The 22,952-nt window shown below is 60.0% G+C and overlaps 1 protein-coding gene and 1 pseudogene across 4 annotated transcripts; one reads left to right on the top strand and one right to left on the bottom strand.

Moving 5' to 3' along the window:
- The first annotated feature begins 210 nt into the window (after window positions 1-210).
- Window positions 211-22,952, top strand: L1CAM (L1 cell adhesion molecule). Of its 4 annotated transcripts, none has more exons than XM_057495873.1 (28): window positions 211-342; window positions 9,850-9,986; window positions 12,745-12,759; window positions 13,355-13,460; window positions 13,703-13,905; window positions 14,752-14,874; window positions 14,980-15,150; window positions 15,429-15,540; window positions 15,667-15,851; window positions 16,013-16,144; window positions 16,295-16,426; window positions 16,990-17,101; window positions 17,210-17,376; window positions 17,481-17,637; window positions 17,854-17,978; window positions 18,114-18,224; window positions 18,410-18,607; window positions 18,815-18,885; window positions 19,062-19,284; window positions 19,847-19,962; window positions 20,175-20,376; window positions 20,472-20,594; window positions 20,704-20,877; window positions 20,978-21,097; window positions 21,196-21,351; window positions 21,627-21,761; window positions 22,058-22,130; window positions 22,664-22,952. In XM_057495873.1, the coding sequence occupies exons 2-28, from the start codon at window positions 9,911-9,913 to the stop codon at window positions 22,893-22,895; spliced, it is 3,750 nt and encodes a 1,249-aa protein (XP_057351856.1). In that variant the 5' UTR covers window positions 211-342; window positions 9,850-9,910; the 3' UTR covers window positions 22,896-22,952. The 4 variants fall into 4 exon arrangements, with proteins under 4 accessions (XP_057351856.1, XP_036743040.2, XP_036743043.2 ...); XM_036887145.2 differs by having other exon boundaries at window positions 16,283-16,426; XM_057495872.1 differs by lacking the exon at window positions 211-342 and adding an exon at window positions 370-561 and having other exon boundaries at window positions 16,283-16,426.
- Window positions 7,863-9,569, bottom strand: LOC118913343 (40S ribosomal protein S15a-like; annotated as a pseudogene).

Raw genomic sequence — 22,952 nt, 5'->3', positions numbered from 1 at the left:
ACTGCAGCGCGGGTGCCCGGGACTCCCGGGCGGCGAGGGTCCCAGGAGATCCAAGACGGAGGCGCCGGGGCTTCACGGCCCGTCCCGGGCTCGGCAGCCGGCTGGGCCGGGCCGAGGGGCGAGGGCGCGGCAGGGCGGGGCGGGCGGCCGGGGAGGTGATCTCACTGCCTCTCACCCCGCCTGCCCTGCGCTCCCCTCCCCCTCCCCTGCGCGCACGCCCGCCCCGCCCCTGCCCCGCCGCCGCCGCAGCAGCATCGGCATCGCAGACGCGCTTGGGCGGCGGGTCCGTGGCCGGTGCTCGCTGAGGCTGGGCTAGCAGGCGGAGCGGCGGCCGCAGCGCAGGTAAGGCGGGCAGGCCTGCCCTTGGCCCAGGCCGCGACAGCGACGCCCCGCGTCCCCGGTCCAGCCCTGCCTGCGGGAGCGAGCGGGGAGCGCCGCCCGCCCGGCCAGACCCGCGGTCACCGGAGGGGCGGCTGGAGCCCCACCCAGGCCAGGCACCGGCTCCCAGCTCAGCGAACGGGAGCGGGCGGAGGCAGGAGGCCGGGGGCAGTAGCCTGACAGGTGAGGGGTACCTGGGCGGCACCCAAAATGCTGACCTGGTGAGGAGTCAGACAGGGTCTCTGCGGGCAGGTGGGGGTGGAAGTTAGCCGTTCCCTACGTGTGTGAGAAAGAGAGCGGGATGCAGCCGAGTGACCTGGCCGTCCGCCGCCTTGGGGTGTGGCCCTGGGCGTGCCTGCCCCCTTTTTCCCAGTCGAGGGCCCTATTTGGCTGAAAACCCGGCCGCCGGCTTGCTGGAGGTAGGAGGTGGGGAGGTTGAGCTAGGCTGCGGGGGAGGGGAAGAAACGGCTGGGCGCTGCCCGGCCTTCCGCCCCAAGGGGTGGGGGGCTTTGTTCTCTCTCTCTTCTTTCCAAACGCCACACCAGACCCCCCTCCAAGCCTACACCGGGACCAGGGTCGCCTCCCCCAAGGCACAGGGAGCTTTGGTTCCTGCAGGCTCTTGTGGCTGAGAAAGGGTGCAGTGAGTGAGGTGGGCCTGGGCACCCACCCACGTGTGGCTGTGCGCATGGCGTAGAGTATGGGTCCATCCGATAGGGGTGAGGGAGAGAGGGCCTTATTGGCTTAGGGCCAGGGAGTCTGGAGAGCAAGATGCTCAGGGCGCTGGCCCCGCCCACTGCAGGTCTTTTGCCCATGGCTGAGTCTTCCTACCTCTTTGGTTGGGTGTGTGTGCAGGGTGTCTGCAATTCTTGTTCCCTGCTTCCTAGGTCAGATTTGGGGGTTTCTTAGCTGGCAAGGGTTGCAAAAACCACCTAGTACAACCTGCTGGCCCCTACAGAGTATCTGGAGCCTCGCCCATCACTGCCTGTGTCTGGGAGGCAGGCCCAGGGCCATCTGCCAGCCCCAAGGAGTGGGGGCAGTGCACCCCCACTCCAAGCAGGTGCCCTGCTTCCAGTTAACTCCACCCAGAGGACAGGGGTTTCTGGGCAGCCCAGTGCCATCTCTGCTGACTCACGTGGCCCTGGTGGTGAACAACCCGGGCAACCCTTCCTCCCAGGAACTGCTGCTGCAGAGCCCCATCTTTCTTGTCCCCATGGGGCGGCTGGGGCAGGGGCTGCCCCGGGCCTCGCCTCTGAGCGGCTCCTTGCTGCAGGCGGTGGGCCTCTCACCTGGCACAGAGCCCATGCAGCACCTGCGTGGGCACCATGGCTCCTGAGGCTCTAGGGCTCCTGGCTGTCTATGGGCATATAGAGAGCCTCCCGCCAGGGCTGGGCATGAGACCCCATGCCCGGCTCCTGGCCACTTACCTTTGCAGCATCCTAGTCTTTCTCATTCTCTCTGTACTTACTTCTGTCTCTCTGTGTGTGTAATCCCCAAAGTAGTACATCTTATTGTGGTACACTTGAGATATACAGGAAAGAACAAAAGAAATTAAGGAACCCTGATGACCTGATCAAGAGAAACCTGTTCAGCACACCCCAGCCTCAGTCTCCCTGGTTTGCTACAAGCTGATACCCAGTGCCCAGCCCCCAGGCCCCTGCAGACCACCTAGTGCCCTGAGGTGGTAGGATCCCCTCCCTGCTCAGGAGCTCAGTGGCCCATGGCAGGTAGCCAATCACTTGGGCCAGACTACCCATGGAAAAGCCAGGAGCAAACTGGACCAAAACTGTCTTTGTCCTCAGGGGGTGCTGATTCATTTTCTTTTTTCCTTTGTGATTATCTGAAAGGGAAAGGGAGGCAGAGAGTGAGGAAGGGCCTTGTCTGAGGCCTACTCCAGGGGGCAAGGTCCCCTCAGCTGTGCTTCCATCCGCTTCTTTCCGTCACTTGGGTGGGTGCACTTGAGCGAGACCATATGGAGGGTGGTCCCTTCCCCACTTTGAGACTCAGCCCTTTGGGCTATCACATGAGGGTGCAGACTCATTCATCTTCAAAGTCCCTTTCAAGACAAATGGTCCCCGGTGCCACTCTAAATGGCTGCAACTGGAAAAAACGTGTCTTGGGGCACTCTTCTGGACAGAGAGCACATGTGGCCTGGCAGAGCAGGCCATGCCAGTCCCGCAGTGCTGGGCCAGCCAGGGCAAAGGTATGATGGAAGCTCTCCCGGGTCCTCCTCCTTGGGCAAAAGGTTGAAACAGCCCTGGGACGAGGAAGTGGAGGAGAATGGAGTAGACTGGGGGGTCCTGTGAAGAGTTCGGCCAAGATGGCCATCCCAGCCAACTGCCCTGCTCCACCAGGCCCCCCTCTGAGGACCCCTGCCCCGCCCTGTGGTTCAGACCAGAGGCAGGCTGCTGTCGTCTCCTTGCCCCCTCCTCCCACAGGAAGGCTGGCGTGAGTTCCCTGGGAGGGGGCCACCTGGAATGGGCCCTCAACAGACCCTGCCCCCCAGCCTTTCTCCCTCCTGTTTGCTTTGGCCTGGCCTGGCCTGGCCTGGCCACCCCCTTCTCCTGCTCGCCCTGTCCCCCACTCGCTCTTTCCTCACCAGCCACCTGCCTCTCCGCGCCCCGTCCCCACACTGTCGCCTGCTTCCCTTTCCCTGCCTCTGCCTCCCCCAGCGCCCCCTGTGGGGGCCCTGGCCCCGTCTCTCTGCTCCCCCTTTTGTCTGTCTGCTCTCTCTGGTCCCTGCCCTAGCTCGGAGCCTCAGCATGGAGGTGACTGCTCTGCTGCCCCATGCCACTGGCCAGGGGGCTCCATTCCTTTGGGTTGGCCCAGACCTCTTACGGGGGCCTTGTCTGGCCTGGAGGCTGGACAGGGAGTGCCCGGTGGCCACCAGTCAGAGGGCTGGGGCTGGATGTTTAAGGCCAGCCTGCCTTCTCTCCAGATATCAATAGGATCCTTATGGCTTCCAAAAGGCTGTGGCCAGAGAGAGGGTGGAGTCGGGGGAGGTGGGAGGCCCTCTGCAGGGGAAGGGTCTGGACTTCCCATCTTCCCAGATACTTTTCTTTGTCCAGTGCCCCCCCACTGGGGCCTTGCCTGCTGGCCTTGGCCATCCATGTTCTCTCCAGGTCCTGTAGCTGTGGAGAGAGCACCAAGCCACTGTCCTGCCACTCAGCAGCTCGTGCCAGCCTCTGGCCCTAAACCCAGGGAGGGCTGGGTCATCCTTGGAGTAGGAGGGTGGTGGCATGGCTCTGTGTGCTCGGCCAAGGGGGCTTTCTGAACCTGACCATCCAGACGGCAGTCTGGTGGTAGAGCTTGAAGGGAGGGGTGAGTCCCTAGGGGCCGCTCCCCTCGGCTCTCCAGTCTAAAACATGCAGAGGCAGGCAGACTGGAAGAGGGCAGCCAGGTCTGGAGGTTTGCAGGGGTGTGGCTTTGGGGGTATGGGGGTGTGCATAGCTTCCAGTATTCCTATTTGCATGTGTATCTGTGTGGTCGTGGGAGAGCGTGCACAAACTAATCTTCCTGTGCCCACATGTGTCCCCTCTGATGCCCTCCACAGGGCCTGTGCTGGGAAGGGCGGGGCTGATGGTAGTGGCTGCGGAGGCTGGCATGACTGAATGCATGACATAGGGCTCCCCATTGTGGGGGTGAGGGGTGACGGTGGGGGAGGGGGTGGTAACCCTCTGGCTTCTCCCCTGGCAGCCTGCTTTCATGCCTTAGGAATGCCGAGGCCCTGGGGAGCGACAGAGACTCCATTGTCCACCCCTCAGGCTTCCTGTGCCCCTCTGTCCTTTAACCCTCTGGAATCAGAGGGCCCCGAGGGAGCCGAAGGGGCCTGGCAACGTCTGAGCCTTTTCCAGACATCCCCTGCACTCCCCGCTGCCCTTGGGCCAGGTGTCCTAGGACTGGGTCTGAGAAGCAAGCTCTGGGGCATGGGGCCGTTGCCTCTTGCTGCACATGGGGTCCCCTCTCCTCTGCTTGGCACCTTCCCCGCGCTGCCTGCCTGCCCTGCTGCCTGGAGGCAGGCCCTGCTAGCCCAGAGAAGCGGAAGGTGCATCATCCTCTCCAGCCTGGCCCCTGGAGCCCCGTCTAGTACCAGGTTCATCTCTCAGGTCAGGTTTCTGGTCTTGTTCTGAACATGCTTTCCGGAGCTGCAGGGAGGATAAAGGGGCCGCGGGAGCAGAGCTTTCAGGCTGGGAACCTGGCTGTAGCACTGGCATTCCAGGGGCCTGGGAGTCTGGAGTCTTGGCACCTACTCCACTGGGTCGCAGTTTCCTTTTCTGCACAAAAGGGAGTCAGTGCTGTCCCTGAGCCCTGACTGGAGAGCGGGGCCTTCTAGGTAGGTGAGACCTCTTTGTGAGGGGGCCCTGTGGCCTTTGGTTTCAAGAAAGAAGTCAGAGTGACCCAAGATTCTCGATAGCAGGGAAGAGGACCAAGAAACCCGGGGTGTCCCCAAGCGTGATGGGGACAGGAGTTCACCTTGGACAGAGTCCTTGGATGGCGGGGGTGTAAAGCCCAAGGCTGAGGAATGGGATGGTTCCTGCTCTGTGCTGAGGTGTGGTGTGGGTCACATCCTACTTCCACGTAGCCTCCTCCGCAAATTGTCCTCACTGCCCCATGAATTTGCCTGCCATCTGCCTAGCAAATAAGCCCTTCCCCAGGGGGCAGGACGGCAGGCCGAGCCCCTGGAAATGCAGGCAGGCACACATGCTGGGATGCTCGAGTACCCGAGAGGCGACGTGACTCCTCGGGTATCTCTGGCAGCTGTGGGAGCCTCCGCGCTAGTTCTGTGACCTCGGACACAGTATTCCAGTGCTCAGGGGCTCAGTTTCCTCATCAGTAAAATGGGGATAATGTTAGCACCTCCTTCCCCCCCGGGGGTAATTTTAAGGATTAAATGTGAGGTGCGATCCATGAATTTATCTGATAAAATGGGGCAGCTGACTGTGACATGAGGGTGGGGGTGGGGTGGAGGAAACCTGGCAGGGTTGGGGATGGCGTGACCCCACTTCCTGCTCTCCCCGTAAAGGGCTGGCCTTTGTCTCACCTCTTCCACATCCTGTAAGGAGAAAGGTCCATCGCAGGTGAGCTGTTGTTGCCTTGGAGACGGCAGCCTTGAGGGGGGCTGAGGGCACACTCGCAGAGGCCCCTTTAGGGCGGGGAGAGGCGGGGAGCACAGAGTGTACCTGTGGGGACTCCCACCCAGCAGCCTCTTTTCCGTATAATGCAAGTGACCCGTTAGGTTGCCAGCGGAGGGAGCGGGGCTCCATCTCCATGGAAACCCACCAGCCTCAGCCTGGGGGGAGGGCAAGGAGAAGCATGAAAGGAACGCAGTGCACGGGGTGTAGGTGACACCCACACCCTCATATATACACCAACTGGCTCAAAGGCCCCCACCAGCCCTGCTGAGGCAGCCCAGGCCTGGGTGCTCCCATGCACTCCTCCCAGGCCCACAGGTATGTGGACCTGGCACCCACTCTGGTCAGCTCACACACCTGGGGCACCGAGCCCCCTGCCCTGCCCCTGCTCAGGCCTGCTGGGTCACAGGGCACTGCCATTGTCAACAGACATCGGGGTAGAGGGCCCTCTTGTTGCTTCTCCCTTGGGCAGGTGCATTTTTATTAAACAGCAAAAGCAGAGTCCTCAGGAAGGCCCTGGCTGACGGGCATGTGCGTAATGAGCACACGCAGGTCACTCTTGGAGGTCCTGTGGTGTGTGTGTCCAGGGAGGAGAGCAGGCGATCCAGGTCTCAGCCTGGCCCCCCCTCCAAGTCCCCCCACCCCCAATCAAAGGAGGGAGGCCAGAGGAGAGGGCTCCCCAGGGGACACAGTGGGACAGGGGTGGGGATCCCTCTGGGGTCCCACTGAGCCTCTCCCCGCAGGCTCCCGTGGGCCTGCATGCGGCCACCTCGGTGCCTGCCACGCCCTGTCTGCCTGCGCAGGTGCGGTGTGTGGGGCCCAGGGGAGGGTGGGACGGCAGCAGGATCCAGTCAGCAGCAACTGGACACTCGCTGTGGTGCATGTGGGTGCGTGGGCCCCTCCCGCCAGCAACCTTGGACGGATCCACTGGGGTCCTCTGGGCGCTTTTCCCTCCTCGCTGCAGGGGTCCTCACCTGCTCCCCGAGGGCCTCCCAGCAGTGGCTGCTCATTCATCATCTTTTGCTGCCGTCTCCCCGCCCCAGTGCCACAAGTAGCCAAAGACCTTCCTCTCCGCCTGGCTCTGGGGTCTGGCGTCGAGGGGGCTTTGTCTCTGGCCCTGGCTTACTCTGCGCGGGCGCCGAGCAGGCGCGCAGCGCTCCCTCCCCCCAGCTCTGGGCCATTTTTCATCAGCGCTCTCTGCGGCGCTCTCACCCTTTGTACTGCTCTGCTCCCTTCTCTTCCTTTCCCTGCCGCCTGGGTCTCTGTTCCCGATTTCTCCATCTTGGTTACCGTGGTGGTCCAGCGTCTGTCTTTGTCTCCTGTTCCCTGCTCTGCCTCCCTCAGCCCCACTTCTCAGCCTCTCCCCGCTCCCCCCTGCCTCTGTCTTGCCCCGTCTGTCACCCTGCCGTCTTCCCCAGCCGGCCCCCACCCTCACAGGCATGGCCTTGGCTCCGTCTGTACACCAGCTTGCGGAACACCCCCCCCCCCCCCCGCTGCCCCTGGAGGTACTGAAGGAGGTGGGGAGGCCTGCCAAGCTGACAACTGGAGCTGCTTGTTTTGATTGCCTGAGGAATGGTGAGATCAGAGACCCAGCAGCAGAGCCCCCTTCCAGCTGCCAGGCCTCTCAACCTTCTTGAGTGCCCAGGAAGGTGGGGAAGGTGGCAGGCAAGCTGGGTGGCAAATACCAGGAGACTAAAAGACGTTGGATGTGACACTGTTGGGTGCTGGGATGGGGCTGAGAGTGAGGACCAGGGGGCTGAGGTTATCCTGTCTCCCCTGAACATACACCTGGGGTATATGCGCCAAACCCTTTCTGGGAGCCTGGTGTTGGAGGACAAGGGGAAGAGCTGGCACAGCAGCAGCCGTCATCCCAGCAAGCCAAGCAGAGTGCTCAGAGCACTTGCGTCTCTTCTGCCTCCTTGCATGCAGGAAGGTCCTTCTTTGAGCTTTTCTGCTTTTCCTGGCCAGCTCATGTCCCTCCCTCTCCCTCCTAAGACCAGAGCACTTAGAGCTCCCAAGGTTGCTGTTTGATCACCTGCCTTCTGATCTGAGTCTCCTACTGCTTCCTACAGGCCTTGAAGTTGAGGCCAAGGCCACCTGGGGCCCACCCTGCTCGCAGTGGGGCAAAGTGGGGCTTAGAACAGGCCCACTGCTGCTTCTCCCTTGTGGGCCCCAACTCAGCTCTTGCGGGTTGGGAATTGGTCATCCATTTGCCACTTCTACCCTTCAAGTCATTCTCTTGACTTTCAGCGCATCCATGGTGACCCACCTTGGTGCTTCTCCATTTCCCTCTCCAGCTTTGGGTGACGGAGTCCAAGAGCTCCAAATTGACTGCTGTTTGCCACCATCCATTCTCCTTCTCCAGTCCTCAGGCAATCTGCCGCATTCCCCACTCTTCTTGGGTCTACCTTACACAAAACCATTTGTGGTTCCTACTTGTCTTCTGACAGGGTCTAGATGCCTTAGCAGAGCATTCTTAGGCCTTCCTACCCTTCCCTTCAGTGTTCTGAAAGAGGCTTGGTCCCTCCTTTGGTAAGATTTCGGTTGGCACAGGGAGGAAGTCCGGTATGGACTTGGTGAGGGTATGCAGTCCTGGGCTCCAGCCTCCAAGCTCTCAGTCTCCCAGCAGTCTGCCTATTTATTTATTTATTTGAATGTATGTATTATATCCCTAGAAAAAGAACCCCAGGACTTTCCCTCCTGTGTGATTTCCTCTTGCTTCTTCACGGTCCATCATGGCAGCTGAGGCTGTCAGGACAATGAAACCAAACTGACATGATGGGAACAGGTTATTCTGCCATTTTTGTAGATCTTTGAGTTGTACACCAAATCTGGGGCTGATCACTCCACATTTGTTTAACCTGCTGGTGAGGTTCACAAGTTTTCCAGGTCTGAGATCATCTGGTTTCAAATTCACTAATGTAACCATGCTGTATCATCACGTTAGAAACCAAATGATGACTTTGGAGCATGCCATATGAAGAACCTGGCATTTGCCTTTCTTTTTGGCATTGTTGATGTTCTTGAGAGTGTTAGCCAGGACATTCCTGTGCACTGTTATGGTGGCACAGAAAGATGGCAGAAAGAACCCAGCTACCTGCTCTTGCCTCTTCTGTATTTTCACCACTAGCCTCTTTTCCACACACACCCCTGTTTGGAATCAAGCAGTCTGTCTTCTTGGGGGCTTCCCTATCCATGACTAGAAGCCCCTCTCCCCTAGGCCCCCAGTTTTCAGGGCTCCTTGTGTGCAGGTGGAATGTGGGTATGGCCAGTGTCACTTGGGCTTGAGGTGGACACATGTAGCAGTTGAACCCTGAAGACAGAAAAAGAGTCAAGCTGGGCCTGCCAGGCTTTCTAGAGGTGTCAGAAATACTGTCCCAGAGCTTTCCCTGACCCTGGCCTGTAACATCTGGAAGAGGGGAGGACATAGTTGCCTCTCGTCCCTCCTCCCCTGGGGTGGGGGGCTCAGAGACAGCAAAGAAGTGCTTTTCTTCTTCCCTCCTTCCTGCTACTTCTTAAGGGCAGGTTTCCTTCTTCCTTCTTTTTTTCTTTTCCTTAACCTGTTCTTTGAAATGTCTCCTACTTGGGTCCCTTTCTTCTCTTCCCTATCCCTACTTCCCAAGTCCCCCCACCCCCGGCTAGCTTTTTAGGCCTGAACAGCAGCCAGGGATCAGTTGGCTCTGAAGTCCACAGCAATGACTTCGACAAGGTTTCTGCTCTGTGTACATGTGCATGCATACATGCTTGTGTGCACACATAAAGGTAGTGGGCATGAGAACTCATCCCCCACAGATATGGACACACAAGAAGACACACACACACTTCTGCATGCATGCAGCTAGCAGATCCATGTGTTGATTCTCCCAGGCACACACAGACACACACTGATGAGTGCACCAGAGAAGATACAAGTGTGCTCCTGCACATACACACACAACCACATAATACTGATGTACTCATTTGACTACATGCAGATCCACATCCACACTCATGCTCACAGGCACCTGCTGGCTGGCACATTGAGTCACACATGGAGATGACATGCAGAGCGGCCTGTGGCATGCCCAGGGGAGCTGATTGGGGCAACAAGTTAGTGCTGTACAGGCAGCTGGTGGAGAAGGCACAGAAAGTGGGAAGGGAATGAAAGGGAAGGTGGAGGCCTAGCCTGTGCCAGTGTCCAGGTTTCTCCTCCCAGTGAAGGGGGGAGGGATGGGGGAGCTGGCCAGCCGGGGGCGGGGCTGGGGGCGGGACCAGGGTCCTGGGCTCTCCCAGATGTTAGTCACTAAAGTCCCTTCGTTCTCTCTCTTCCCCGACCCTTCCCTACCCTCCTTTCCTCTCCCAGTGCCCACACCCCTGGCTCCCGCCCCAAGCCGCCCACCAGCCCCTTTGCGTCCGCCGGGAAGATGGCCGTGGCGCTGCGGTACTTGTGGCCCCTCCTCCTGTGCAGCCCCTGCGTGCTCATCCGGATCCCCGAGGAATGTGAGTAGCTGGAGGGGCCTTGGCGCTTCCCGTCGCCGCCGCGCTGGACTCCTGCGTCTTCTGCCTCCTCACTTTCTCCGGGCTCCAGACCCTCCCTCTTCCCCCTTCCTTTCCTGGTCTTGGAGTGGGCAGGAAGTACCTAGGGCGTTGGGTACCTTGAGAGGGCAGGGTGGAAGACGCGGAGTGCGTGAGCACCACGGACAGGGAACAGAGGCGCGGGCGGGCTGAGGTGGTTTCAGCACCAGGGACAGAGGGCCTGGCTCTCTAAGCCTCTTCGGGTCTCCGTGGTCTCCCTTGGCCCGGCCCGCCCACCTCCCCCCGGGGTGGGGTGGGCAGGAATGGGGCCGCCCCCAGTTCTCAGCTACCTTGCGTGGAAACCTGAATTCAAGTCCGCCTCCACTTCTGAGTTGAACAATTCCTTCTTGGGCCCTTGGTAACCATGTCTGTGAACTGAGACAGGACAAGAAACTTTTTGAAAAGGCCCAGCAGCCTTCTGTATCCTTATGATTTGATGTATGATTTTTGGGGGGAGAGGGGCTGCTGGAGCATTACATTTGTTGGGGAGGTTCATGGTAGGTGTGCGTGTGTTCGGGAGTGTGGCTGGAGGGTTGTGACTGAACATGAGTGTTGGTTTATGCTTGTGAATTGGACAGACTGTATATTTCTGTGTGTGGTTGTGATTGACTAAATGGATATTTCTGAGTCTGATTTTGACTTCCTTATGGGTAAGTTTCTGAGTCACTATGACTGTTACCTATTGGTCAGGTTTGTGAAGGTCTGCAGGTATTTGTTAACATTTGATTGTAGTGGGTCATATGTGCACATGAATGGGGCCATATGCGAGTGGCCTGTTTGAGTATGGAGTGTGTGTTACTGTGATGGTGTCTTCTCTTGAGTGTGAACAGGTGTAAACACGCTGTTGTAAAGGGCATGTGACAGTAGCATTTGTGCATCTTGAACCTGCTCCTCAGTAGCTCTCATCCCTTCCCACCACACCTTGCCACCTTTGTCTCTGAGCCTGGACCCAGAGGAGGCTAGTGTCACAGAGAGGAGCTGGGGGCCGGGGCTGGGGAAGACTGTCCATGCCAGGAATGGGACAGGGGCTGGAGGAGGTGGGCTTGGAAGGCACCTGGCAGTAGGGGAGCAGCAAGGGTTCAGGGGAGGTAGAGTGGCACTGATGCGACAAGGGTTGGGGATGCCCCCTTAGATACACACATGAAAGTCCATGCAGTCATACCTATGCAGACCCCTCAGCAGCATGCACGTGTGCGTGAACGCGTGGGTAGACACAGATTAGCCGCCTGTATCCAGCCAGGCACAGAAATACAGAATGGACAGAGACCCCAAGAGGGTACATGGGAGGCACACAGATGCAGACACACACATGAAAATGAGGAACAGTCATGCACACAAACATGGGCGCAGGTATACACTGACTGCAAGCATGCACAAACCCTTCAGGCGTCCTCTGCTGAGACACACCCATAGGCAAACACAGTGGCAGACACTCAAGCATACTGCTGCACACCTCAGGGCATCCACACAGGGGGCCTAGACTCACACCTTTGTACATTCTCAGTTGCTTTTCAGGCCTTACCCTGGGCATCAGCTTGCCCTGCTACCACATGGGCTGGGCCATCTGGCTGGCTCTGTGTGTAGACGGGCAGGGAGAATTCAGAGAAAGGCAGGAGTGAGGAGAGAGAAGTAGGCCAAAGACCACGGCAGCTCTGAGCCTTCCCTGGGCACTGGTAGGCACTTACTGACCCCGACACAGTGTGGTGGGTGGCCTGGTGCCTTCCTAGTAGAACCTGTCCTCCAGCTGGAGCTCTTCCCCTCCTCGGCCTCTCCAGGCCCCTTTGTCTCTCTTCCTGCTTTCTCCACCCAGTTGATTTTCCCCATCCTGTTGTCTCTGTCATCGGCTTTTGCTCTTGGGCTGCGTTCGCTGGCCCCTCCCAGTCAGAGCTCTCTGCAGTATCCCCAGGGAGCCCCTTCCTCTCTCCTGGGGTTCCTTACATTGAGGCCTTCTGCAGAGACAAAGCTTTCAGTGGCAGCCCATGCCCCCTGCTTGCCCTGTCCTCCCTCCTTGCAGCTGCCCTGGCCAGTGCTGGGGTGAGTTCTGCAGTAGGGGCAGTAGCTCTGGTCCCAGCCACACAGAGCTTGGCAGCAGCCTGGGAGGAAAGGAGGGGAGAAACTGGGGACTGGCGTCAGCCCTGCTGGCAATGGAAACTCAGGTGCAGTGGGGCCTTTGGGAGGATTTCTCGGGGAGGGGACAGCTGGGCTTTGAAGGCTGGGACTGGGTAATTGAAAACACTGAGCTGTACTAATTGGATTATGAGGGAAGTGGGCTGCAGCAAGGGAGGGCGCCGTGGCCGCGGGCTGTCTGCCTCCCAGCCTTCCCAGGCATCCTGGATCATGTCGGAGTCAGTTTTCCAGATCCCGCCAGTGGGATGCAAGGGTCTGTGCAAAGGACATTCCGTGTTGAAGGCCCAGATTTCTTCCTGCCTGCTGGAGTCTTGGCCTGGTTCCCTTGGGCATCGCCTCTCTGTGGGTCAAGTGTTCAGGGCTCTGTCCTGTTCTTCTGGGTCTTGACTTGCCACAACTCCAGCCCAGCAGGGACCCTCATGTTACAGGGCCATGGCCTCCTCATCCGCCCTCCCATTCCCCAGGGGGTCTGCATACACTTACTTTTCCCCCTGCCACCTGGGGCTGCGTGTCAGCATTTCTCTCCACTGTCTCCCTTGCTGCCTGGATTTTGAAGATGAAGGACACCACGGTAAGTTGGAGAAGGGTGAGAGTGTCTCCCAGAAGGCCAGAGAGGGAGAGCAGGTGGCAGCATGTTCCCCTCTGCTTGTGTGCCTTGTGCCCTGTGTGGTTGTCATGTTTTCTGGCTCTTGGGTCCTTGTCCTGGGTGCCTCAGGCTGCAGGCCTGCCTCAGTGTCCCCCTGTCCCTTGTGGCTTTGTCATGCCTCTGCCCTGGCCAGGTTTTACCTGCTCACTTGTGCAGTTTCTTCCTGGTGCTCTGTTTTCCTCTCTTCCTGTGAGGGTTCGGCCCTTGGTCTCCGTCTCCGGCTTCTGTTGTCTTCCTTTCACACTCTGCCTGTATTCCTTTGTGCCTTCGGTTGCTGTTTTCTCTTGCTTCTGTCTCTTTTTACATCTGTGCTGTGTCCCTTTCTCTCCCTCTTTTCACGTCTCACACCTCTGGCTGAGCTAGTTGGTCTCTCTAGCTTGTCCTTCCTCTGCCCTCAGCCCCATGGCCATGTGGCCTCTAGGGGTTCCAAACACTGCTTCCCCCGCAGTGGGACGGGGGTTGAGGCTGTGATGCCAGCCAGACACCATCCTCGCCATCACTCTCTCCAACTCATCCCCAGTGATGGAGCCACCTGTCATCACAGAACAGTCTCCACGGCGCCTCGTTGTCTTCCCCACAGATGACATTAGCCTCAAGTGTGAAGCCAGTGGCAAACCCCAAGTGCAGTGAGTGACGTTCACCGGCTAAGCCCTGTTGACCGCTGACCTCAGCCTCCAGTCCTCATCCTGCCTGTGGCCCCCCAGCTTACGAATTCAGATGCCCTAGATGTCCCTCAACACCCTTGGTCCTTGCCCTGTCCCAGCCCGTCCCCAGGGGCCCTGGCTGCCCGCACCCTTCCCGCCAGCCTATGCCAGCCCCTGTTGCTGGTTCCAGGGCTTTGGGCCTCTGAGCCCTTTTCTGCCCGCAGGTTCCGTTGGACTCGGGATGGCGTCCACTTCAAACCCAAGGAGGAACTGGGTGTGACCGTGCACCAGGCGCTCCACTCCGGCTCCTTCACCATCACGGGCAACAACAGCAACTTTGCCCAGCGGTTCCAGGGCACCTATCGCTGTTTTGCCAGCAATAAGCTGGGCACTGCCATGTCCCATGAGATCCAGCTCATGGCCGAGGGTGCGAGGCGCCACAGGGATCAGGGAGGGCCTGGGGCACATCAGCCTGCAGCCCCCTGTGGCTCCATGGCAGCCTCCTCCTCCCTCCTAGCCTGTCTCTTTCTCTGCTGTTTTTCTGGTCATCCGCCTCTTGCTTTCCCATCTTGTTCCTCTGGGCTTTGCCCCACCCTGACCTCAAGGGCTGAGGCTTGTTGACCTGCTCGGTCCCTCCCCAGGCCCCTTTCCAGCTCTGTGGGCGCATCTCCTTCCCCACCACTGTCGGGGCATCTCTACCCACCTCCCCCATGTCTCTGTCTTCTCTCCACCTCTGATCTGGCCTCTCTGTGTCCCTCCTTCCTGCCCTCTGGTTCTGTCTTTATCTGTGTCACCCTTTCCCTGGGGTTTTTCCTCTGCCTTCCACTCTCCCTGAGCTTTCTGCTTCCCAACCACATGCCTCTCCCCTCTCTGCCCCTCTGGTTACCTTGGGAACTGTTGCCATGGTTTCTGTGTCAGGATGATGGAAGGGTCTGTGACTCCCACATCCTTCCACAGCTCCCTTCCCCCACTGCCGCACCTTAGCCCCCTCCTACCCCTCTTCATCTCTTCCTTCTCCTGGGGTGAGCGCTGAGAATCGCGGAGGGTTAACCCTTCACACTCATCTGCTCCCCCCCCCCCCCCCCCCCCCCGCCTCCTCTGCATGGAGTGCTCGGCTCCACCTTAAGCCCAGAAAAGACCCGTGCCCTTTATGTGAACTTCCTCACCGCCAAGCCCTCTTGCTCCCTTGGCCAACCCTCCTCCTTCCACTGCCCTGCCCTACCTTCACCAAGAACGTTGGGACCCAGTGTGCCAGCCTCTCTGTTTCTTCTAGGTGCCCCCAAGTGGCCAAAGGAGAATGTGAAACCTGTCGAGGTGGAGGAAGGGGAGTCGGTGATTCTGCCCTGCCACCCTCCACCCAGTGCAGAGCCGCTCCGGATCTACTGGATGAACAGCAGTGCGTGCCCACAAGGGGCTGCCACCTGTGGGGAGGGTGCCAGCAGGCATGTCTTCCTGGACAGCGGTCCTGACCTCTGCCTCCTTGCCCTCCCACCACCCACAGAGATTTTGCATATCAAACAAGATGAGCGGGTGACAATGGGCCAGAATGGCAACCTCTACTTTGCTAATGTGCTCACTTCGGACAACCACTCAGACTACATCTGCCATGCCCACTTCCCTGGTACCCGGACCATCATTCAAAAGGAACCCATTGACCTTCGGGTCAAGGCCAGTGAGTCCCAAACACTCTGATACCCCCCTCGTCTCTCCCAGTCACAGCCCATCTCATAGATCAGACAAACCTCAGTCTTCCTTGACTTACAGCTTAGCTCCCAGCTTCTCCCTGCCTCGATCCCTTCACAGGTAGCAAAAACAGCAGTGGGGGACTCCATTTAACAGAGAGAGAAAGTGATGCCCCAGGGGCTTGCTGGGATGTCCAGGCCACCAGACCCGTAACCTCATGGGGGACGGAGGAATGGACTGTGCCACCCACTCCCTTTCTCTTCACAGCCAACAGCATGATTGACAGGAAGCCACGCCTGCTCTTCCCCTCCAACTCCAGCAGCCACCTGGTGGCCTTGCAGGGGCAGCCCTTGGTCCTGGAGTGCATTGCTGAGGGCTTGTGAGTCTGGGCACCCCAGGTGGGGGCCGGGCGGAGCAAGGCCTCTGCTGAAGCCGGGGCTGAGCACCTTGTTCTCCCTCCCTCTGCTCTCGTCCCTTGGCCTCCCTGCCCTGTGACCCTGGGCAGCCCCACACCCACCATCAAGTGGCTACGCCTGAGTGGCCCCATGCCAGCTGACCGAGTTATCTACCAGAACCACAACAAGACCCTGCAGTTGCTGAATGTGGGGGAGGAGGATGATGGCGAGTACCGATGCCTGGCTGAGAACCCTCTGGGCAGTGATCGGCATGCCTACTACGTCACCGTGGAGGGTATGGCACGGGAGGGTATGGCGACCCTCCCACCCTGTCCCATTGCACGGGCTCCCCAGAATGACCTCCAGGAACGGTGGTGTGCAATGCTCCCTGTCACGGGGGCAGGCAGGGTCTGGGCCACATGCTGTGGGCTCAGGGCAGCTCGCCCCTTCTCACAGCTGCCCCATACTGGCTGCACAAGCCCCAGAGCCGCTTGTATGGGCCAGGAGAGACTGCCCGCCTGGACTGCCAAGTGCAGGGGAGGCCCCAGCCAGAGGTCACCTGGAGAATCAATGGGATCCCTGTGGAGGGTGAGCAGACCCTGAGCAGGGGCAGAGAGCGTGGGGAGCCCCGGGGACTGCGGGGGAGGAAGTGGAGGGAGAGGAGTGGCCTCAGTGTGGGTCACTGCTGTGCCTTGGGCCCGTGGGGCCCACCTGCTGCTCACACAGAGCTGCGCACAGACCAGAAGTACCGGATCCAGCATGGAGCCCTGATCCTGAGCAACGTGCAGCCCAGTGACACGATGGTGACCCAGTGCGAGGCTCGCAACAGGCATGGGCTCCTGCTGGCTAATGCCTACATCTATGTTGTCCGTGAGTGCGCCTAGTCTGTCCCTGTAGCCCACCAGACAAGGCCACTAACCACCTTAGCCAGCAGCTGATTTGTCCACCATGGGGACCCTTCACCCCCTCTCTCGGCCAGCCTCTCAACAGTGGGGTAGGAGCCATAGAGGAAGAGCAGAATCTTGTCACCATTTAAAGGTGAAGCAGCCTCTGACCCTGGTCTGGCCCACCCGATGTCACTGGTGGAGGCTCCCCTGGCGAGGATGTGCCTGCCAGCCTGGTGGCTCCTCTCCCAGAGACCTGGACAGAGCCTGTCATTGTGGTCTTGAATGATTGGTAGAACTTGGGTGCCTGGAACAGGAGGCGCATCTGAGAGATGTCCGAAGGCAGAGGGAGGCTCAGATGGGGGCAGAGCAGGACACGGGGAAGCAAGATGGGTGGGCTAGAGTTAGGATGAGGCCTGAGAGCGCCTGGTGGGGTCACTGGCAGCTTTGAATCTGTGAGCCCTCCTGGGAGAGGCCCTCTCCCAGCCACACGTGGGTGCTTGCCCAACCCTAAGCCTGGCCTGTCTCCTGTGATCGCTCCTCCCCCAGAGCTGCCGGCCAAGATCCTGACCCCAGACAATGAGACATACATGGCAGTTGAGGGCAGCACTGCGTACCTTCTATGCAAGGCCTTCGGAGCCCCTGTGCCCAGCATCCAGTGGTGAGTGTCCACACCATGGCAGGGGGCACCTCCACGCCAGGGAGCCGGGGCTGGCAGGGGAGTCCTGCCCAGTGTGGGTCTAAGCCAGGCCCGCCCTACTCACACTAGGCTGGACAAGGAAGGGAAGACTGTGCTGCAGGACGAACGCTTCTTCCCCTATACCAACGGGACCCTGGGCATCTGGGACCTCCAGGCCAATGACACTGGACACTACTTCTGCCAGGCTGCCAATGACCAAAACAATGTGACCATTGCGGCTAACCTGCAGGTCAAAGGTCAGATGACCTCCACCCCACTAGCTGATGTGATCAGCACTGCCTCCAGGAGGGAGGGTCAGGAGAAAACCATAGTGACCCTCCCTCCCCATCACTGCCCTCAGATGCCACTCGGATCACACAGGGACCCCAGAGCGCAATTGAGAAGAAAGGTTCAAGAGTAACATTCGTGTGCCAGGCCTCCTTCGACCCCTCCTTGCAGCACAGCATCACTTGGCGTGGGGATGGTCACAACCTCCAGGAGCTTGGAGACAGTGACAAGTGAGGACCTGGCCCCAGCCTGGGCTCAGTGGGAGGGGGCAGAGTGGGAAAAGCAGAATGTCCAGACCTCCTGGCCTTTCCGTGGGGCAGTGCCCTTGCTTTGAGGGGGAAGGTTCTGGCAGGAGAGCGGGGGCTGGGGCGCAGAGCACAGATGGTGGGAAATGCTTGGTCCACTGGGAGCAGAAGGACCAGTGTGCCCCGCTTCACCACCACCAGATACTTCATAGAGGACGGGCGCCTAGTCATCCACAGCTTGGATTATAGTGACCAGGGCAACTACAGCTGTGTAGCTGGTACTGAGCTGGACATGGTAGAGAGCAGAGCAGAGCTCCTGGTGGTGGGTGAGTCCTATGATGCTATTGGACTGGTGGCCTGGAGGCATGGGGGTGCATAGGAACCTAGGGCCTTTTCTGGCTGGGAGGTGTGGTGGCTGGCATCATGAGTTGTCCAGAAAATCCACCTTCCGTGGCCCTCAGGGAGCCCGGGGCCAGTGCCTCAGCTGGAGCTGTCTGATCGTCACCTGCTGAAGCAGAGTCAAGTGTACCTGTCCTGGAGCCCCGCTGACGACCACAACGCTCCCATCGAGAGTAAGAGGCCTGAGCACAGCACCACCCGCCGCCCCTGCTAGCCTTCCCTTCTCTCGCGCCCTCCGTGCTCCCAGGACCATGGCTTGGGCACTCCCTCGCTTCCTCGGAGACAGCCAGACTTGTAGCCCCATCTCCCCTCCCATGCCACACACCAGTTACTCCATTGCTGGTTCACTTCTTGCCAGAGTATGACATTGAATTTGAGGACAAGGAGATGGCACCTGAGAAATGGTACAGTTTGGGCAAGGTGCCTGGGAACCAGACCTCTACCACCCTCAAGCTGTCACCCTACGTCCACTACACCTTTAGAGTTACTGCTATCAACAAGTACGGCCCCGGGGAGCCAAGCCCGGCCTCTGAGACTGTGGTCACACCTGAGGCAGGTGAGCCACCTGGGACAGAGCCTTAGCCGCAGTGGCCCCAGGCTCTGCAAGCAAGGCTTGGAGAGATGACTGCCCAAGCTCCTCTGCTTCCAGGGCCAGCGGGGGCCAGGGGCCAGGGTTCCCTCGGCTGCCGGCTCCTGGCTGTTCCTTCCTCCACAGCTTTGGCAGGAGCCCACAGCATTGATATGTTAACCCGTTGCTTTCCAGCCCCGGAGAAGAACCCCGTGGACGTGAAGGGTGAAGGGAATGAGACCAGCAACATGGTCATCACTTGGAAGGTGACGGGCCCTGGGCTGAGCACGCCCCTGGACATCCGGCCAGGACCCAGATGCTGGCCGCTCCCTCTGGCTGTGCTAGGGACCCGAGGATGATGGGATGTGAGGCTGGGCTGTGGGCAGGTAACAGGAGGCCGGTGCTCTTGCCCAACAACCTCCTCTCTGCTTGCCCCCTCCAGGCACTCAAGTGGATGGACTGGAATGCGCCCCAGGTTCACTACCGCGTGCAGTGGCGCCCCCAGGGGACACGGGAGGCCTGGCAGGAACAGATCGTGAGCGACCCCTTCCTGGTGGTTTCCAACACACCCACCTTTGTGCCCTATGAGATCAAGGTCCAGGCGGTCAACAGCCAAGGCAAGGGCCCTGAGCCCCAGGTCACCATTGGCTACTCTGGAGAAGACTGTGAGTATTGGGCTGGCTCCGCCCACACTTGGACGAAGCCTGCTGCGCATGCGTGGCCCATCCCCTGCTCCCAACGCGCCCAGTCCCTACACTCCCAGGAGTGTGGTTTTTTAGGAATAAGGGCATTTTCTTAGGGGACCAAAGTGCCGTTGCGAAAGTCCAGAAACTTCCCATCCACACAGCATACTTACCTAGCTGGCAGCCAGTATTCCAACTGCATCGCTCAGTGCTGACTCTGCCCCCAGTCCAGGGCCCAGTCCGACATCCTGCATCAGGGCTAGTTGTCCTGCTTCTTCCCACCCCTGGAGTCTGGAACCTTATTAGAGGTTAATTGCGATCACCCTGTCAAACCCTTTTCTGATACTCCTCTGTGTAGTTACTATTTTCTCCCTTGCAGCTAGTAAACACTGCAGGGAGAGACCCTGAGACCATGCACTCACCCAGCTCATCAGACTGCCCACCCCCCATATAGCACCCAAATCCATCTTGCCCCTGTGGGAGGGTTCTGGATCCCGGGTTCAGGATGCCACAGGCCCTCATCCATGTCACTGGCTATTTCCAGACCCCCAGGCAAGCCCTGAGCTAGAAGGCATCGAGATCCTCAACTCCAGTGCTGTGCTGGTCAAGTGGTGGCCTGTGGACACAGCGCAGGTCAAGGGCCACCTCCGGGGATACAATGTAAGGGTCCAAGGCCTAGGGGCTAAGGGGAGTCCCAGGGTGAGGTGTGAGGTCACCAGGAGTGACAGCATTGGGGGTGGGCCTCTGCCAACTGCCCTCCCAGGAGTCCTTGGGTTGGGGGGAAGGGTCCCCTTGTGGACAACGGGAAACATGTGCCTGGAGGTCACTGCTGGACACCTGCTGTCCCTGTGGGGTGTCCTGCCCACCTACAGGTGACATACTGGTGGGAGGGCAGTCAGAGGAAGCACAGCAAGAGGCATGCCCACAGAGGCCATGTGGTGGTGCCTGCCAACACCACCAGAGCCATCCTTGGTGGCCTGCGGCCCTACAGCTCCTACCATCTGGAGGTGCAGGCCTTTAATGGCCGGGGACTAGGGCCTGCCAGCGAGATGACCTTCAGCACCCCAGAGGGAGGTGAGCCTTGCACCCCTCAACCCTATCTCCACCCCACCTCCCCACCCCAGGGCATCCCTGGGCAGGCACCTGCCGCTCTTCTCTATGCCCCACAGTGCCCAGCCACCCCGAGGCTTTGCACCTGGAGTGCCAGTCAGACACCAGCCTGCTGCTGCACTGGCAGCCCCCACTCAGCCACAATGGCGTGCTCACTGGCTACGTGCTCTCCTATCATCCTCGTATGTGTGTCATGGGCCCTGAGCCCCAGCCCAGCCTGACCAGGAGGTGGAGGGGAGTTGGAGGGTGGGCTGAGATAGCACCCAAGCAACTCCCCATCTGTCCTCACAGTGGATGATGGGGGCAAGGAACAGTTGTCCTTTGACCTTCCGGACCCTGAGCTGCGGATGCACAACCTGACAAACCTCAGCCCCCGCCTGCGGTACCGCTTCCAGCTGCAGGCTGCCACAAAGGAGGGCCCTGGCGAGGCCATCGTGCGGGAAGGAGGCACCATGGCCTTATCGGGTGAGCTGGAGGGGACTGAGGAAGCCCCAGTTGGCAGCCGGGCCCAGGAAGGTGAGCCTTGGGCTGCCTTGGGGTCCCACACCCTCCTCTCACTCCGTAGGGACCCCGGATTTTGGCAACATCTCAGCCATGGCTGGCGAGAACTACAGTGTGGTGTCCTGGGTCCCCAAGGAGGGCCGGTGCAACTTCGGGTTCCAGATCTGGTTCAAAGCCTTGGGGGGTGAGCATAAAAGGGGCCCTGGGCTGGGGCTAGGGGTGGTGTGGAGCCAGGGTGCTGCTGCACTCCCGCTCACCCCTGCAGCCCTCTGACCCCTGCAGAAGAGAAGATGGGTGCTCACCTCCCACCACAGTATGTCAGCTACAACCAGAGCTCCTACACGCAGTGGGACCTGCAGCCCGACACCGACTACGAGATCCACCTGCTCAAGGAGAGGGTACTCCTGCACCAGATGGCTGTGAAGACCAACGGCACCGGTGAGGCTTCCCTCTGTCCCCAGCATGACCCGGGCTCATTTTGCTTCCTCCCAGAATCTGGGTGCGCCTTGGCCCATGGCAGGGAAGTCCAGGCCCCCGCAACGGCCCCTTTCAGTGCCCTAGGGCAAGCCTTTTCACAGAAAGGGCTCCCTGCCCTGCCCCGGGGGGTCCCTGAGACGTCAGCTCTGAGCACACCTCAGGCCCAGGTCGCCGCCCCCCCTGGCCCTCGCCCGCGCCGCCCGGCCCTGGAGCTCCTTCCTGCGCTCTCCCCGCAGGCCGCGTGAGGCTCCCTCCTGCCAGCTTTGCCACAGAGGGCTGGTTCATCGGCTTCGTGAGCGCCGCCATTCTGTTGCTGCTCGTGCTGCTCCTCCTGTGCTTTATAAAGCGCAGCAAGGGCGGCAAGTACTCAGGTAAGCCACGACCCTGGGGCTCAGGTGCGTGGGGAGAGCAGCCCTGGCAGGATGATGTGGGCATGTGGTTGGTAGGCGGGGGCCCGGAGTGAGCCTCTGTGCAGACTGGTGGCAGACGGCACCAGGCCCACGACAGGGGAGTGGCACACCCTTGAAGGCTTCTTGGCTTCTGAGCACTGGGGTGCTCAGAGCCCAGGGGAGAACCTCTCCCATGGCCTCCACCCGGGAATGGGGCCCAGTGTCCAGGAACGGCCTGGGGTGGGAGAGGAAGCTGGGCCCTCTCTGTGTGTCTCCAGTGAAGGATAAGGAGGACACCCAGGTGGACTCCGAGGCCCGGCCGATGAAGGATGAGACCTTTGGCGAGTACAGGTGAGCTGGGGGTGGGAGCAGGGGCTGCCGAATGCCCGGCACGACCCTCACTTTCATATCTGACCCTGTCTCTCTCTCTCCTCTGTGCTGCTGGGTGACATCAGGTCCCTGGAGAGGTAAGGCAGGGGTGGTGGGAAGATACTGTCAGGCCCTGCCACCCTGTCTGGTCTCTGCAAGGGCTGACAGCTGGGCAGGTGCGTCTGTCCAGCTCACCTACAAGGAGCCAGGCCCTGTGGACCCCCCCTGCTGAGTGCCCACTTGCCCTCTCACATCCCCAGGATCCTGGGCATGCCCACACTTGGCCCCTTTGGTGGTATGCATGCCACTTGCTGTCCCGATGTGTCAAGGATGGAACCTCTCCCCAGTGCATTCAGAGCACATGGAGGGCAGGCAGGCAGATCCTGGGCAGCTGGGGCCCTGCCCCACCCCACCCCACCACCCCCTCCAGGCCTCTGCCCGCAGGCAGCCCCTGCCAGCTCCTGCTGGGTTCTGCTGGGCAGCCTCCCACTCCCTCCTGCCCTTTGCTTCTACAGTGACAATGAGGAGAAGGCCTTTGGCAGCAGCCAGCCATCCCTCAACGGAGACATCAAGCCTTTGGGCAGTGATGACAGCCTGGCTGACTATGGGGGCAGCGTGGACGTCCAGTTCAACGAGGACGGCTCCTTCATTGGCCAGTACAGCGGGAAGAAGGAGAAGGAGGCAGCGGGAGGCAACGACAGCTCAGGGGCTGCCTCCCCCACCAACCCTGCAGGGGCCCTGGAGTAGTGGGGTCCAGTCAGGCAAGGCCAGGCAGGACACAGCCCAGGGCTGGGCCACAGGGGA

This window comes from Manis pentadactyla, chromosome X, assembly GCF_030020395.1.
Source record: "Manis pentadactyla isolate mManPen7 chromosome X, mManPen7.hap1, whole genome shotgun sequence".
Lineage (NCBI taxonomy): Eukaryota > Metazoa > Chordata > Mammalia > Pholidota > Manidae > Manis > Manis pentadactyla.
The sequence above is the reverse complement of the archived record's forward strand: the minus strand, read 5'-3'. Positions and strand labels throughout refer to the sequence as shown.